We start from the raw sequence: 12,570 nt of genomic DNA, 5'->3' as shown, positions 1-12,570 counted from the left end.
GCCCGACGCCTCGTACCGTTACGCGCAAGCGTTGCGTTGCCATGCACCGCCCTGCTACCCACACGCACACACGTAGCCCTAGCCGGACCTCCCCTCCCTGTCGCTTCCTCCATCCGGCTTGCGCGCGGCGCACGTCCGCACTGAGCCGGCTCTGCGGCTCGCCACGCACGCACGTGGTTCCCGTCGGCAGCGACAACAGCTTCTTCTACTCGGTAGACATTTTGTTGTTCAAGGCAAGTCCTCCTTGGAAGAGAAGAGAAAATACTCACTCTGTACAAGGAAACAGAGAAGAACCCACAACTACTACAACAGAAGGCAGCAGTCTTTCTGCTCCAAGAGCATCAACAATTTACACGGGAACGTTCCCTTCAAGAATGGACCAGAAACCAGTCGTGAGACCTTGAGCTCAACTCAAGTTTTGGGCGGGAAATTTTGATCACTAGAGCGGGCTCTGCCTCTGAGAGTTACCCAGCAGAAAGCAGAATACAGTTATGCGGGAAGCGGCATTGTAATGTGGATCGTCCTTCAGTCAAGCTCAGATGAGATTAGATTATCTACCTACCAACTCTTGACAAAATTGGACCCTGTTTGTTGCCAATCAGCTACTGCTATGCAGTTTCTGACCCCTAGTGGCAACCAGTTGAGGAGATCGTAGCCCAATATCAGTGTAGCATTACACTAATCCAGTTGCAGGTGTTCTTCAGCACCTTGAGACCAACAAGCCACGACGACACCATCAGTTAATAAGAGAAGCTAAATACTCCTACATCGGTGTAAAATACTAGGCATGACTAGAAATTACAAGAGAACAGAAAAAAAAGTGTTACTTACAGAAAACACACGAGACATAACGCTAGAAAGGCAAAGCATTACGTCGATACGAAATTGTTTAACTGTGCATATATCATGCTCTTGCCTATCAGTTTACTTCTTTGAGAAGTACATGGAATCCTGGAAATGGAGCGGCTCGTTTCCCCACGAGGTCCACCCGGAACCCAATTCTCTTGCAAAAAGCTCTATGCACCTTGGAGGTTTTGGACCAGGGATATATTCTGAAAGAATTTCTTTTGCAGGTTAAGGATTGGACATAAATCACACCGCAACTATAAGAAAAAGAGCTGAATTGCATTTACGACAGAACATATGCTTCGTTGCAAATTATTAACTAAAAAAAATAGACAGGACATGACAGGCGGTGACAAATTACAGGCAAGGATACTCTGAAGAGGAGGTTTCCTTGAGTGTGCACCCGGAACACTCATAATTACTTGGCTGCCTTGTACAACCTTAAATTTCAATCCTGATTCAGATTCTCTATTCTGCAGGAAAAAAGCCAGGAGAACAGAATATATCGATTTCAGGATACACGGTCCAGATCAAACATTAAATTCCAGAAAAAAGGCAAATAATCTAGAGGAAAGAACTCACAACATTTATGTAGCCAAGAAGGAGACACTCATAAGGCCTGTGATGGAACAAGTCTAGATCGCCAATCAGTGAACCATCCGACTTCACCTGTCATTTGTTGAGATTTTTCAGGACCACATTGCACAAAACTAGCGGCAACCATCGTAAAATCACCAAATGTGTCAATGAAATAATTATTGAAAGATAGAAGGTGACACGTGAGTGTTAGCTGCAAACCTTCAGCCAATAAAACTCTGTGGGGTCTTTGACTCCCCAAGATGGAAGCAATTCCTCCTCAACAAACCTTCGCAGTTTCTCCCGATTTGTGATCCACAAAACTAGAAGCGCTCCAGCTGGATGTGCAAGTTCTTGAACTGGAAGATACAACAAATTTCTATTGGGAAGTGTAGGATACCTAGGGCATAAATTGTTGAATAAATGAACTGCAATTCATAAAGATGCCTAGCTGACAATGCATAAACGGGATTATTACAATTAAAAAGATGACAACAATAGGGAAGATGGATCCGTTTTAGCCCAAGAACATTTAATTTTCATGAAACTACCAACAAGCATATCCCCAAATCAGGTTTTATTGCATGAGAACATGATATCAGCACACATGGTTCATGGTCAGTGTATCATAAACACCAGTAAATCATAGGACACCACAAAAGATACTCTACATATAAAAGAAGGATTCAAGAAATAAGAAATGCTGTAATTACAAATGCAATATTCAGGAATAGTATGAAAAGAACCATGAATTATAGGTCATATATCACATAGCTGTGCTAACATTCAAAAAGCAAAGCAATCCAGAGTTTAACTAGTTAGTAAAAAAGAGAGGCAGAAAGTTAACAACTCAGTGTAGTTTAATTAAGGCATGTCACAAATAAACAAAAAGGAGAAATACTGGAAAGTCAGCCATCAATAAGACCCGACAATCTAAAGTTAGAAGAGTTAACTTACGCTTCTTTCTGGCGAACACATCCATTCTCCCAAGGTGGGTCAATAACTATAAGGTTGTACCCTATATTAGGATTATCTGGAGAAAGAAGACATCATCCACAAAATAAACGGATTAAGTACATCTGCCAATAGAACCGTAATAAGCACAGCAAGATCTATACCACGTATTAAAACAATTTTTATGCTACATTCCACGTACCAGGAATGAGATCACGAACATGTGTGAAGTCAGTCTTCAGTTTATGTATCATCAGCATCATGCAAAAAAACAAGAAGAATTAAGGATGGACTGTTCACTTAGATGAAATTAGATGAGACAGCCTGCACTAAAGAATGATCAACTCACCATCATAAAGCAACTTCGTTTTGGTAAAATATAAAGTCTACTCTGAAATTCTCCTTCTGCCTCATCATTTTCTTCAACACTGACTATCCTATTAAATAACGGACTGGATCTCTTTTGGACACCACAGGTACCTAGAACATGGTAGAGAAGGGTTTTATGCACTTTTATGCATCATTCATACCTATAATTCTATAAATATGATCACCAAGAAGGCAGAAGTACTCGTACAATTTTTGGTTTGATTATTTTACCTGCCTCGTCCTGACCATGAGGATTCTGAAAGCAAATAGTCATCTCGTAGAAAGGTGCTCGCCATGAGCCCCCAAGCTCAACAAAATTGTTCTCAGAACTAGTTTCAACATTTGGCCTGCACTCATCTCCCCTGATCATCCCCGGAAGGAACTCCAGTAGATCTTTCGCCTCCAGGAGTGAATTATGCGCGCTAATTAGCAAAGGTCTTGCTTCCTAGCAAATGGAACACCACAAGAGATCCAAACATTACATCAAAATACCTGTAGAACACTATTCAGCCTATTTTCTCTACCAATTGGTATAGGCACACTATGACTGTTTCACGAAGGGCATAACAAGACACCAGGTGTTAATAACAGCCACTCTCTAAAAATTCCTAAAAAAATGGCAATTCCAAATTTCTTGTTTGCTGATGACACAATTAAACTTTTTCTAGTTTACTGTCGTTGCTGCGTATGAACCAAATGTAAAGTTCATGTCACTAAGGAGGAATGAGCAGACCACAACCTTTACACTGATTCAGCTCTTAACTAATACCGTTAGAAGAAGGAAACAGCAGTAAATGAGTAAAAACTAATCTAAACCAATGTGCCACATGGTCACCTGGTGCCGCGCTTCTGCGATCCTCTCCACGGCGTTGAGTTCCCGGGGCTTGGGCTGGCGCTTCCGCTTGCGCTTCTTCCGGTCGGGAGACGGCGCCGTCCCCTCGGCCTGCGCTTCGCCTCCCTGCCGCGACGGGCCGAAGCTTCGGGAGTAGTACGCCGACGGGACGAGGCGGAAGCGCCGGTAGGATTCGCCGAGGAGGCGCACCGGGTCGAGGAAGGCGGCGCGAGAGCCTGCGAGGCGGTAGATCCCCGTGGCCTCCAGCAACCGGAGCTCGTCGGAGGGCTCCATCGGAGAGGCGCCGCCGCGGCGAAAGGGTTTGGGTCGGGAGGGAGCGTCGGCCGCAGGTAGGGGTTTAATTCCAGCAACTTAGCCGGTGGGTCCCACTTTCCAGAGCAACCAGCGGCCTGCGAACTGGCAGTGTCGCCGTCCACAGAAACCAACCCCCGCGAAATCTTCAAACCCCACGGCGACCGCCATGCCAATTTCGCTGCTCCTCTCCGCCCCCCTCCCCTGCCCGCCGCCGCCGCCGCCGCCGCTCCTCCGCCACGGCTGCCGGCGGGTCCCAACGCCCCTCCGCGTCTCCCTCCCGCCCCCGCCGCTCCGCGCGGCCCTCGCCGCCGCCAGTGGCGATGCTGGCGGGCGGCGGCTCGTGGGGACGCGCTGCGCGCGGGCGGCCGCGGCGGTTGGGGTTCCAGGGGGAGGAGGCGATGCTGGGAGTGGGGCTGGCACGGGGATCACCGCGGCTGCGGCGGCCACCGTGGCGCTCGCGGTGATGAACCGGGTGCTGTACAAGCTTGCCCTCGTGCCGATGAAGAACTACCCCTTCTTCCTCGCCCAAGTTCTCACGTTTGGGTAAGTTCGATTCTTCCAAGGACATCTAAGCTCAATTCCAGCAAAATTTACATCCGGTGCTACACGCTAGTACGTAGTATAAAACAATGTGCAGTGCAGCCCTTTCAGAGTTTCATACCAACTGAATGCATGTGTAATTCTTTTTGCGCATCCTTTTTGCACACTGATTTCTGTAAAGTCAATGCACAGACCGATTTTTCTAATTCTAAATGCTCCTGTACTGTTTCCTAATTTTTGCAGGTATGTTGTAGTGTACTTCTCTATTCTCTTCGTAAGATATCAGGCAGGTATTGTCACTAAGGAAATGCTAGCGCTTCCTAAATCGCGCTTCATGTTAATTGGCTTACTAGAAGCAATGGGTGTTGCGTCAGGCATGGCTGCTGCAGGTGATTACTGATAGTGATATCCCTACTTTACTTTCAGAATGAAGTATTTCAAATGCACTTCTTAACAGCTACGTACTCCCTCCATTCCGAATTACTTGTCGCAAGTATGGATGTATCTAGATGTATTTTAGTTCTAGATACATCCATTTCAGCGACGAGTAATTTGGGACGGAGGGAGTACATTATTTGAACTATGGTTTCTTCAGAATTCGGATCATAACTAAAATGAGTTCCGTGTTTGCATTTTTGTCAATGCTCACAGCTATGTTACCCGGGCCATCTATTCCAGTGTTGTCTCAGGTACTATTTTTTATTTCGCCTGACAGGTCTAAATTTTTCACATCTTCACTTCTGAGTATTTAATATCCTTTGCCAAGTACAAACATTCTCTTGTACTGCTTATATTCAATCCTGTATTAACTTGGTCATACATATCCCATCTTTGCGATATCCTGGATTTATTTATTATTCCAATTTTCTAATCATCCCTCTTGAGGTTCTTCTGTTACATATCTCAGTGCTTTCTAGACGTACTACTTTGATAGTCTTGCTGGCTGCAGTGCTAGGTTAAATATCTGTGCATAAAGACCACTAGTACTTTCTTTCGGTGATTTTGTGCGGACTCAGTACTCTTAACACACTTGCTGTTGTTTTGCAGTCTTTTTTGGTATGGCAGCTTATTTTATCAGTCATCGTTTTGGGAAGGAAATATAGAGCAAACCAAATTCTTGGATGCTTGCTTGTTACAACTGGAGTAATTCTATCAGTAGTGAGGTATGCATTGGAACATCTAGCCTTGTTTGGAATACTCATTTATGTACTTCATATCACTGTTCACATAAAAAAATGAACAATACTTTATGTGCTTACCGAAAAAGGCTTTCGCCCCGCTTTATATATAAAGCACCAAACCACAAAGACCATGATACAAACTCACGCCACCACCGCACACGACACACACACCCAAGGCAAGATACAAGGGTGCCAGGCACCGCCACACCACCCCAACGACTACCAAGCCACTACAAATGCGCGAGGACGAACTGCTTGGAGCCACCAGAGACCTCCTCCGAGGGGAGGTGAGACGGGAACGACGGAACCAGGACTCCAAGATGGTGCCTCCAAGAAGGGAACGACCACGATAGCCGCCACCATCCGATCCCAAAGATCGGGTTTTCACCCGGAGCAACTCGAAGGAGAAAGGCCACTACGACGGAGCCTACAGGAAGGATACGGTGTCCACGGACGCCGCCACCGTCGGCCAATACAAGATTGGGCAGGTAATGAACCCCAGCACGCCCACCCCTCCGAAGCAACCTAGCTCCGTCAACCACCAGCGACCACCCACCCACGTGGCCGTGGCCGCTCGCCCGCACCCGAGGCGCAAGTCCCGCCCACGAACTTCGTGCCTCCCGCCGCCGGGGCCGCCGCCTTGCATCCAGACACCCCCAGGACCGACCAAAGTGATCAGCTTGGGCCAAAGGGCGCACCCGACCGAAGAAACCGCGGCATACATCCCGCCTCGAACAACGCCGGAGTTGCGTCAGCCCACACTTGGCCGAGGAACAGGGGAGGAGGGGGAGCGGACGCATCCGGGCCGGCACACCCCTGTGCCAGCGACGGGTGGCCCGGGCTCGGCGGCGCCTCCCGTCCCTCCAGCCTGCCTCCCCACCGGACAACTCGGTGTCGCCCCACCTCGGCGGCGACCGCAGCTCCACGTAAGGCCACCAACATACACCCGCCCGCCGGCAAGGAGAGATCCCGAGGGCCGCCACCAATCGCGAAGGAAGCTCACCGAGGAGCCCATCTGCGCGGCCCACCGTCGTCCAGCCGCCGAAGCTTCGGATCCCGGCCAGCCCGCCCACCAGCCAACCGCTGCCGCGTCGCACCACCACCCGCCGTGGCATGGCAGGGGCAGAGACTAGCAGCCCGCGCCGCCAGGTCCCAGATCCGGCCTCGACCCGCGCCGAAGGACCCAGATCTGGCGACCAAGGCACGCCCACCACCGCCGCGCCGGTCACGCCGCCGCCACGAAGCCGTCGCCAGCAGGCTCAAGCTCGCCGCCGCGCTGCCACGCCCGCCGCCAGCGCCGCATCCCAGGCGGCCGCCACGACCCGCGCCAGAGGCCCCCGCCGAGGAGACAAGGCAGCCCCGCTGCCGCCGGCGCCTACCAGGCTTCGCCCGGCGCGCCCTCTCTGGCGGCGGCGAGGGAGAGGAGGGAGGAGGAGGGGAAGCCCGCCGGCGGCGCTAGGGTTTCTCCCGAGACGCGCGCGCAGGGCGCGTCGCGGGAGCGAGAGGGAGGAGGGGATCCCCTGCGGTCACGGAGCTCAGATAGACGCCAACCATCACTTTATGTGCTTCACATCACTGTTCACATAATTTGAACTGAATTGTTTCCAACTGTCTGTTATATTGGGCATCATGGATTCATTGGTATTGTGTATTGGACATGTTCGCATAAGCTTCTGATAAGGCGTAATTGTCAGCTGCTAACTATTTATTGTAGCACCTTCATGAATCGGAATGGTTATATTGTAGAACTCGGACACAATAAGATTGTTATGTGACATATTTTAGATTCCATCCACTAAAAGAATGCAATGTAACTAGAATTTGTGTTGGAAAGTTATTAGCATAAACCCGATCAATTCGTACAAAAGTATCGTATTTTCTTTCTGCTTTCCAATTTCTCGGTAGCATCAAGGGCATAATAAGCTAAGATATTTTCCGTAAGTTTTCTAACATGTAATTTTCCACTGACATGCAGCTAACTCCCTCATATTTGTATGTGAAGGTGCTGTGGCTAAGTACCAGCACTTACACTTGATTAACCCCTTCTATTGGTTACTTAAGTATGCATTGTAGTCAGTCATCCAAGGTAAGTGCGGTAGATGCGTCTCTCTGCAGCAAGGCTCACTGCTTTAGGCTCATGTACCAGATACTTCTGATAACCATAAACCCTTGTTATAATTGGAATAAAACTTAAAGGAAGCTTTTGTGATGTGATCACCTGTATATGGCTTTAACTCTTGGGTGCTTTGGCAGCGTTGTGCCTCATCTGATCAACCTTCCAGATGTACAGTTAGTGGTCGAGACAAAATGCACAAATTATAATGGATCAAAAGTGAGGAAAACAAAATGTGGGGACTGAGAAATGAGCATGGTTTGACACTGATAGGGTAGCACTGTAGTGCATGTATGGTACATGGATATAATGTGGCTAATATGATGAATGTAGAATACTTGCATTTTATGTGTTGATTGACTTTTGAGAATTTCCTGGCCATGCTTTTACTTTATGAATGCAGTGGAGCAAATGGTGGTTCATCTCTGTCTGATGTCAAGTTTTTTTGGCCAGCAGTTTTGATGGCTTCATCTGCATGTCAAGCTGGTGCATCTATAATCAAGGTTGAGTGGACTTGCTGGTGTACCCCTGATGAAACTTTCAGTTATCCCAACTCTAAGTCTTGTTATTACTGTGGCAGGAATTTGTTTTCATTGATGGTGCCAAACGCCTTGAGGTTCGTAATAAAATAATTTCAAGATATAGTTAATGTGAATATTCGTTGTACCTATTTTTTTGTTCTTATTTTAAGCTATTTCTGAGCTGAAAGCATGACGGGCTTAGTTCTCTTTGTTTTTACACAGGGAAAACGGCCTGACATATTTGTGGTCAACTCTTTTGGGTCAGGATTCCAGGTAAGCTTAAAATCATCTCTATTATAAAACATTGTTGGTTTAATAGTCACTGGTGAAAAGAAGAACGTTACTCAAACCGTCTTGTTTGGTATCCTTATTCACTCCTCAACCCATTGGATTTTCTCCTTTTTGTGCACTCCAAGTCTGCCATGTTGAACTATGCAGGCTCTTTTTGTTTTGCTACTCCTGCCGTTTCTCTCTAATTTGAAAGGCATTCCATTGACTGAGCTCCCCGCATATGTAAACCGTGGTGCTGCATGCTTTCTGAATGTTGGTGGCAATCTGAACGGTGAGTATTACTCATCATCGTAGTATCTTCAGATGCTAAATAGTTGAGCATTGTTTGTACTCCGTATACCATGTGTTACTTCAAATCTGTTGTTGAATGGCGACAAAACCTTCCCTAGAATCTTGCACTAATAAGTATCGTTCTTCTTTTTACATTTACTTGGACAAATTGTTCTGTATGCATGGCATACACGAACACAACACTCGCTATATATTGCAGTTCATTATGTTGAAGGGCCCTTGTTTGTCGCGTTGATGCCTTGACCAGTGATTAGTAAAAGCTATGTGTAAAGATGAGAGGCTGCCATAGTCACTTTTCCCTGATGATACTGCAATCATGTGCTGATGTTTTGAGTTTTCAGATTGTCCTGGAGCCCCTTTGCTACCACTGCTCTTCATAACCATGAACATGGCCTTCAACATTTCTGTGCTAAATCTGGTGAAGATGTCTACAGCACTGGTTGCTTCGTTAACAGCAACATTAGCAGGTTCAGTAACGAAACACACTCCCTCTGAATAGTTTAAGAAGCACTATGATGGTTCGTACGACTGCGAGGCACAGATTTTCGTATTGAGTTAAACGTGCCAAGAAGAAGCTGTTTGCAAAATTGAAACATTCAGCTTGGCATGCAAATCATTTCGTAGGATTGTGCTAGCACATATGCCCTGATAAGTAATAAGCACCTAGCGCCTGGCACGTGCGTGCAAACACACAATTAGATACGATTCTTCTGTGTGGTCAATCATATTCATCTCTAACTTTCTGATTCCTTCTTCCGCTGCAGTACCTCTTTCGATATACGTCCTGTCGCTTCCTCTGCCATACATGCCTGGAGGAACAAGTTTAAGCACCTCCTTTTTGGTCGGCGCTGCTGTCTTGGTGCTTGGGTTGCTCCTATATAACCTTCCTCAGAACTCAGCTGATCAAGTGAAGACAGAGTGATCTAAAACCAAAATACTCACAAGGATGGCAGAAAGCTTTTGATGCACCTTGATACAAGACCGTGCATTCAGTCAGCAGCACATGTTTGTACAGAACTTCTGAAGAGTGGGACGCTCTGCAACCTGAGAGAAATCTTTTCGGGCTGGCAGGTCTAATAAGCTCTAGCCTATAACGAACTCCCGGTGCCCCCAGCTCCTCTTTAGCGACTCCAGCAAGTAGCTTCAGTCTTTCTGTCAAGAGAGCGCTTGGAAATATCGGAAGCTCGGTGTTCATGTGGTTGCAAATCATACTCCTTCCCATCTTATACTAAAGCAGTGACAACTAATATGGAGCGGAAGGAGTATTTATTTTCATGATTCATATCCACATTTCAGTGTAAAGGTTGTTTCTACTTGTACGTCAATGTATTGCCAAAAGAAAATGCTTTAGTACTCGTACCACCATGCAAATCCTCATCAAGCGCAAAAGACACGGGGTTGTCTTGTCCATTTACCTCACAGTCCAAGTACTGAGAAAATGTTCAGTTAACAAAATATTGATTTTTTTTTGAGAAAAAATATAGAATTTTTTGACAGGACGGAGTTGGTTGCTTCGTCCACTCTCCGGTACTAGAATTTTTAGCTTGTGTGTGTGGTTCTTGTAGACATCTTTCCTTTTGCTGAGATTTCTTATACACATTTTTTTTTTGAGAATCGGATTTCTTATACACATGTGCATTGAAAGCAACTGTACCTACAGGCAGTGGCGTAGCTTGGGCCAAAATTCTGGAGGGGCAATGGGCTTAGGGGTAGTGAAAGATTTCTTCATGAGCTCCGCCACTGGCTCATGGGCTTTCCACACAACGCATGCTGCACTTTTTGAGGGCCAAGGAAATGGGCATTTTGTCCTTGTCAGGAAACCCCAGGAGTTCCAGCAAGGAACCTCTCGCCATACGTACGATAGCATCAATATCTATCTGTTCGGATTGTGGTGATCCATTCGAGTTTTTAGCACGAGGGAAATGCGCCGCTACGTGGCCCGTTCCTTCGAGACAGAACCCGTCAGAGAATGAGAAACAAGAGGAACTACAAGGGTTGGACGCGTTTTGCTGCGTCACTGATATTGTTGGATTTCTTACAAAAAATATTCATAAGGTGTATTATTGTTTTTGAAAAGTCAAACCTTTTAAGTTTGACCAAATTTATATATAAATATATAAAAACCCACAATATCAAATCGGTACGATTAGATTCATCATGAATTGATTTTCCATACTTTTTTTGGTTAATATTGTGGTTGTCGATATTTTTTTGCTCTGAACTTGGTCAAACTTAGAGAATTTGACTTTCCAAAAAACGAATAGCGCTTATATTTTGAATTTGATGGAATATTTAGTTTGGCGGATGGGGAAGATGATGGAGTGTGTTTTACTTTTATTTATAATGTTGTGATTTGATAGGCCTTTTGTGGTGTGGTTCTGTGTTATCCGCTAACCAATGTATATTTATGTGAGTAAAATTCTGCGTCGGTGGCTACATATACTATATTGATACTACAATATCACATGGTGGCGCTTCTTTATTCTATGTGATGGAAGAGTATGTGGGATTGATATGTTTTTTGTAGGTCGGTTGCTACTATTGATTTGTAAAATCGTTGGCCTGGTCAAAATTGTAAACCAAATCCAAAATGAATAGCTCAGTTAAATGGTAGAGCTTCAAAAGTTAAGGAACATAGGAAAAAGGAATTGAATGGGGGAGCTCTTTGAGAAATTGTTGACCCGGCCAATATAGGGTGACCTGATTCTACATATTGAAGACCTTAATTAATTGTGAGCCTTAAAAATTAGAAAGCATAGTGTATACTCCTCCGTCTAGGTGAGTAAGTCATCTTAGGTTGTGCACCGTGACTAAGGAGGAGGGGAAAACGAGAGATGTTAATGTTTATTTGCTAATTAATAGCATTGCATGCAATGAACCAACCACTGCATGTCGTATTTGATAGTCTCAAGTCATTAAAAGCATGCACACCCCTTGTCTCTTATTGGTTGATATGTGAAGAAACAAGAAACGAGGTAAAAGTTAATGCACCGAGCCTTAGTATTTTGGGATTATTTGATTTCTGTAAGATGACTTACACACCTAGACAGAGGGGGTAGTATAAAAGAATTGAATAGAAAGCTTTGAGAAACTATTGACCCGGTCAAATCCCCAATTTTAATTGGAGAACTCAATTGAATGCGGGCTCTTAAAAAAACATAGTGTTATAGAGAATATGATTTGCACTGCAACGCAACATATCTCGATGAGAATTAGGCCGTTGCGTACACCACCACGCGTGATTAAGAGGGTGTTTGGATCACTAGAGACTAGAGACTAGAGACTAGTAGTAGTCACCTTTAGTCGGTAAACCTCCAAACACCCCTGACTAGTGGGTGACTGAAACTAGTTTAGTCCCTAGTCACCCCACCCCCAACTTTTACTGACTAGAGACTAGTAGTAGTCACCTTTAGTCAGTAAACCTCCAAACACCCCTGACTTTTACTGACTAAAGTCCCCCTCTCTCTCCTCTAATTGGTGTTGCACAAGGGACATTTAATACTGAGACATTTAATGCTGACTAGTAGTAGTCACCTTCCAAACAGGGCCTGACTAAAAACTTCTAGTCTGACTACTACTAGTCACATGACTAGAGAGTATCCAAACACCCTCTAAGGCTGGTCACAATGGGCAAAAACATAAGCTAGTAATTTACACACTTTCCTAGACTATGTTACTACCTCCATAGTGGGTAGTAACATCTATGTAGTGTCATGCAACGATGTATTTATTAGGTTATAG

The 12,570-nt window shown here is 45.6% G+C and overlaps 2 protein-coding genes across 6 annotated transcripts; one reads left to right on the top strand and one right to left on the bottom strand.

Moving 5' to 3' along the window:
* Nucleotides 1-651: 651 nt before the first annotated feature.
* LOC123093106 (methyltransferase-like protein 2) lies at nucleotides 652-3,871 on the bottom strand. Of its 5 annotated transcripts, XR_006445050.1 has the most exons (10): nucleotides 3,581-3,871; nucleotides 2,977-3,190; nucleotides 2,726-2,856; nucleotides 2,579-2,612; nucleotides 2,380-2,455; nucleotides 1,645-1,822; nucleotides 1,429-1,515; nucleotides 1,220-1,319; nucleotides 832-1,064; nucleotides 652-707 (listed from the first exon to the last, which is right to left on the bottom strand). XR_006445050.1 is itself a non-coding variant. In XM_044515015.1 (9 exons), the coding sequence occupies exons 1-9, from the start codon at nucleotides 3,869-3,871 to the stop codon at nucleotides 925-927; spliced, it is 1,251 nt and encodes a 416-aa protein (XP_044370950.1). In that variant the 3' UTR covers nucleotides 652-924. The 5 variants fall into 5 exon arrangements, 4 of the variants coding, with proteins under 4 accessions (XP_044370950.1, XP_044370952.1, XP_044370951.1 ...); XM_044515015.1 differs by having other exon boundaries at nucleotides 652-1,064; XM_044515017.1 differs by having other exon boundaries at nucleotides 652-1,052.
* A 45-nt stretch (nucleotides 3,872-3,916) lies between these two features.
* On the top strand, nucleotides 3,917-10,354 carry LOC123093105 (protein CLT2, chloroplastic). Its single transcript, XM_044515014.1, has 10 exons — nucleotides 3,917-4,435; nucleotides 4,676-4,821; nucleotides 5,084-5,121; nucleotides 5,480-5,595; nucleotides 8,130-8,229; nucleotides 8,307-8,342; nucleotides 8,470-8,520; nucleotides 8,686-8,809; nucleotides 9,171-9,296; nucleotides 9,594-10,354. Exons 1-10 carry the CDS (start codon nucleotides 4,059-4,061, stop codon nucleotides 9,749-9,751), a joined length of 1,272 nt encoding a protein of 423 aa, XP_044370949.1. The 5' UTR covers nucleotides 3,917-4,058; the 3' UTR covers nucleotides 9,752-10,354.
* The last annotated feature ends 2,216 nt before the right edge of the window (nucleotides 10,355-12,570 follow it).

This window comes from Triticum aestivum, chromosome 4B, assembly GCF_018294505.1.
Source record: "Triticum aestivum cultivar Chinese Spring chromosome 4B, IWGSC CS RefSeq v2.1, whole genome shotgun sequence".
Taxonomy (NCBI): domain Eukaryota; kingdom Viridiplantae; phylum Streptophyta; class Magnoliopsida; order Poales; family Poaceae; genus Triticum; species Triticum aestivum.
The sequence above is the reverse complement of the archived record's forward strand: the minus strand, read 5'-3'. Positions and strand labels throughout refer to the sequence as shown.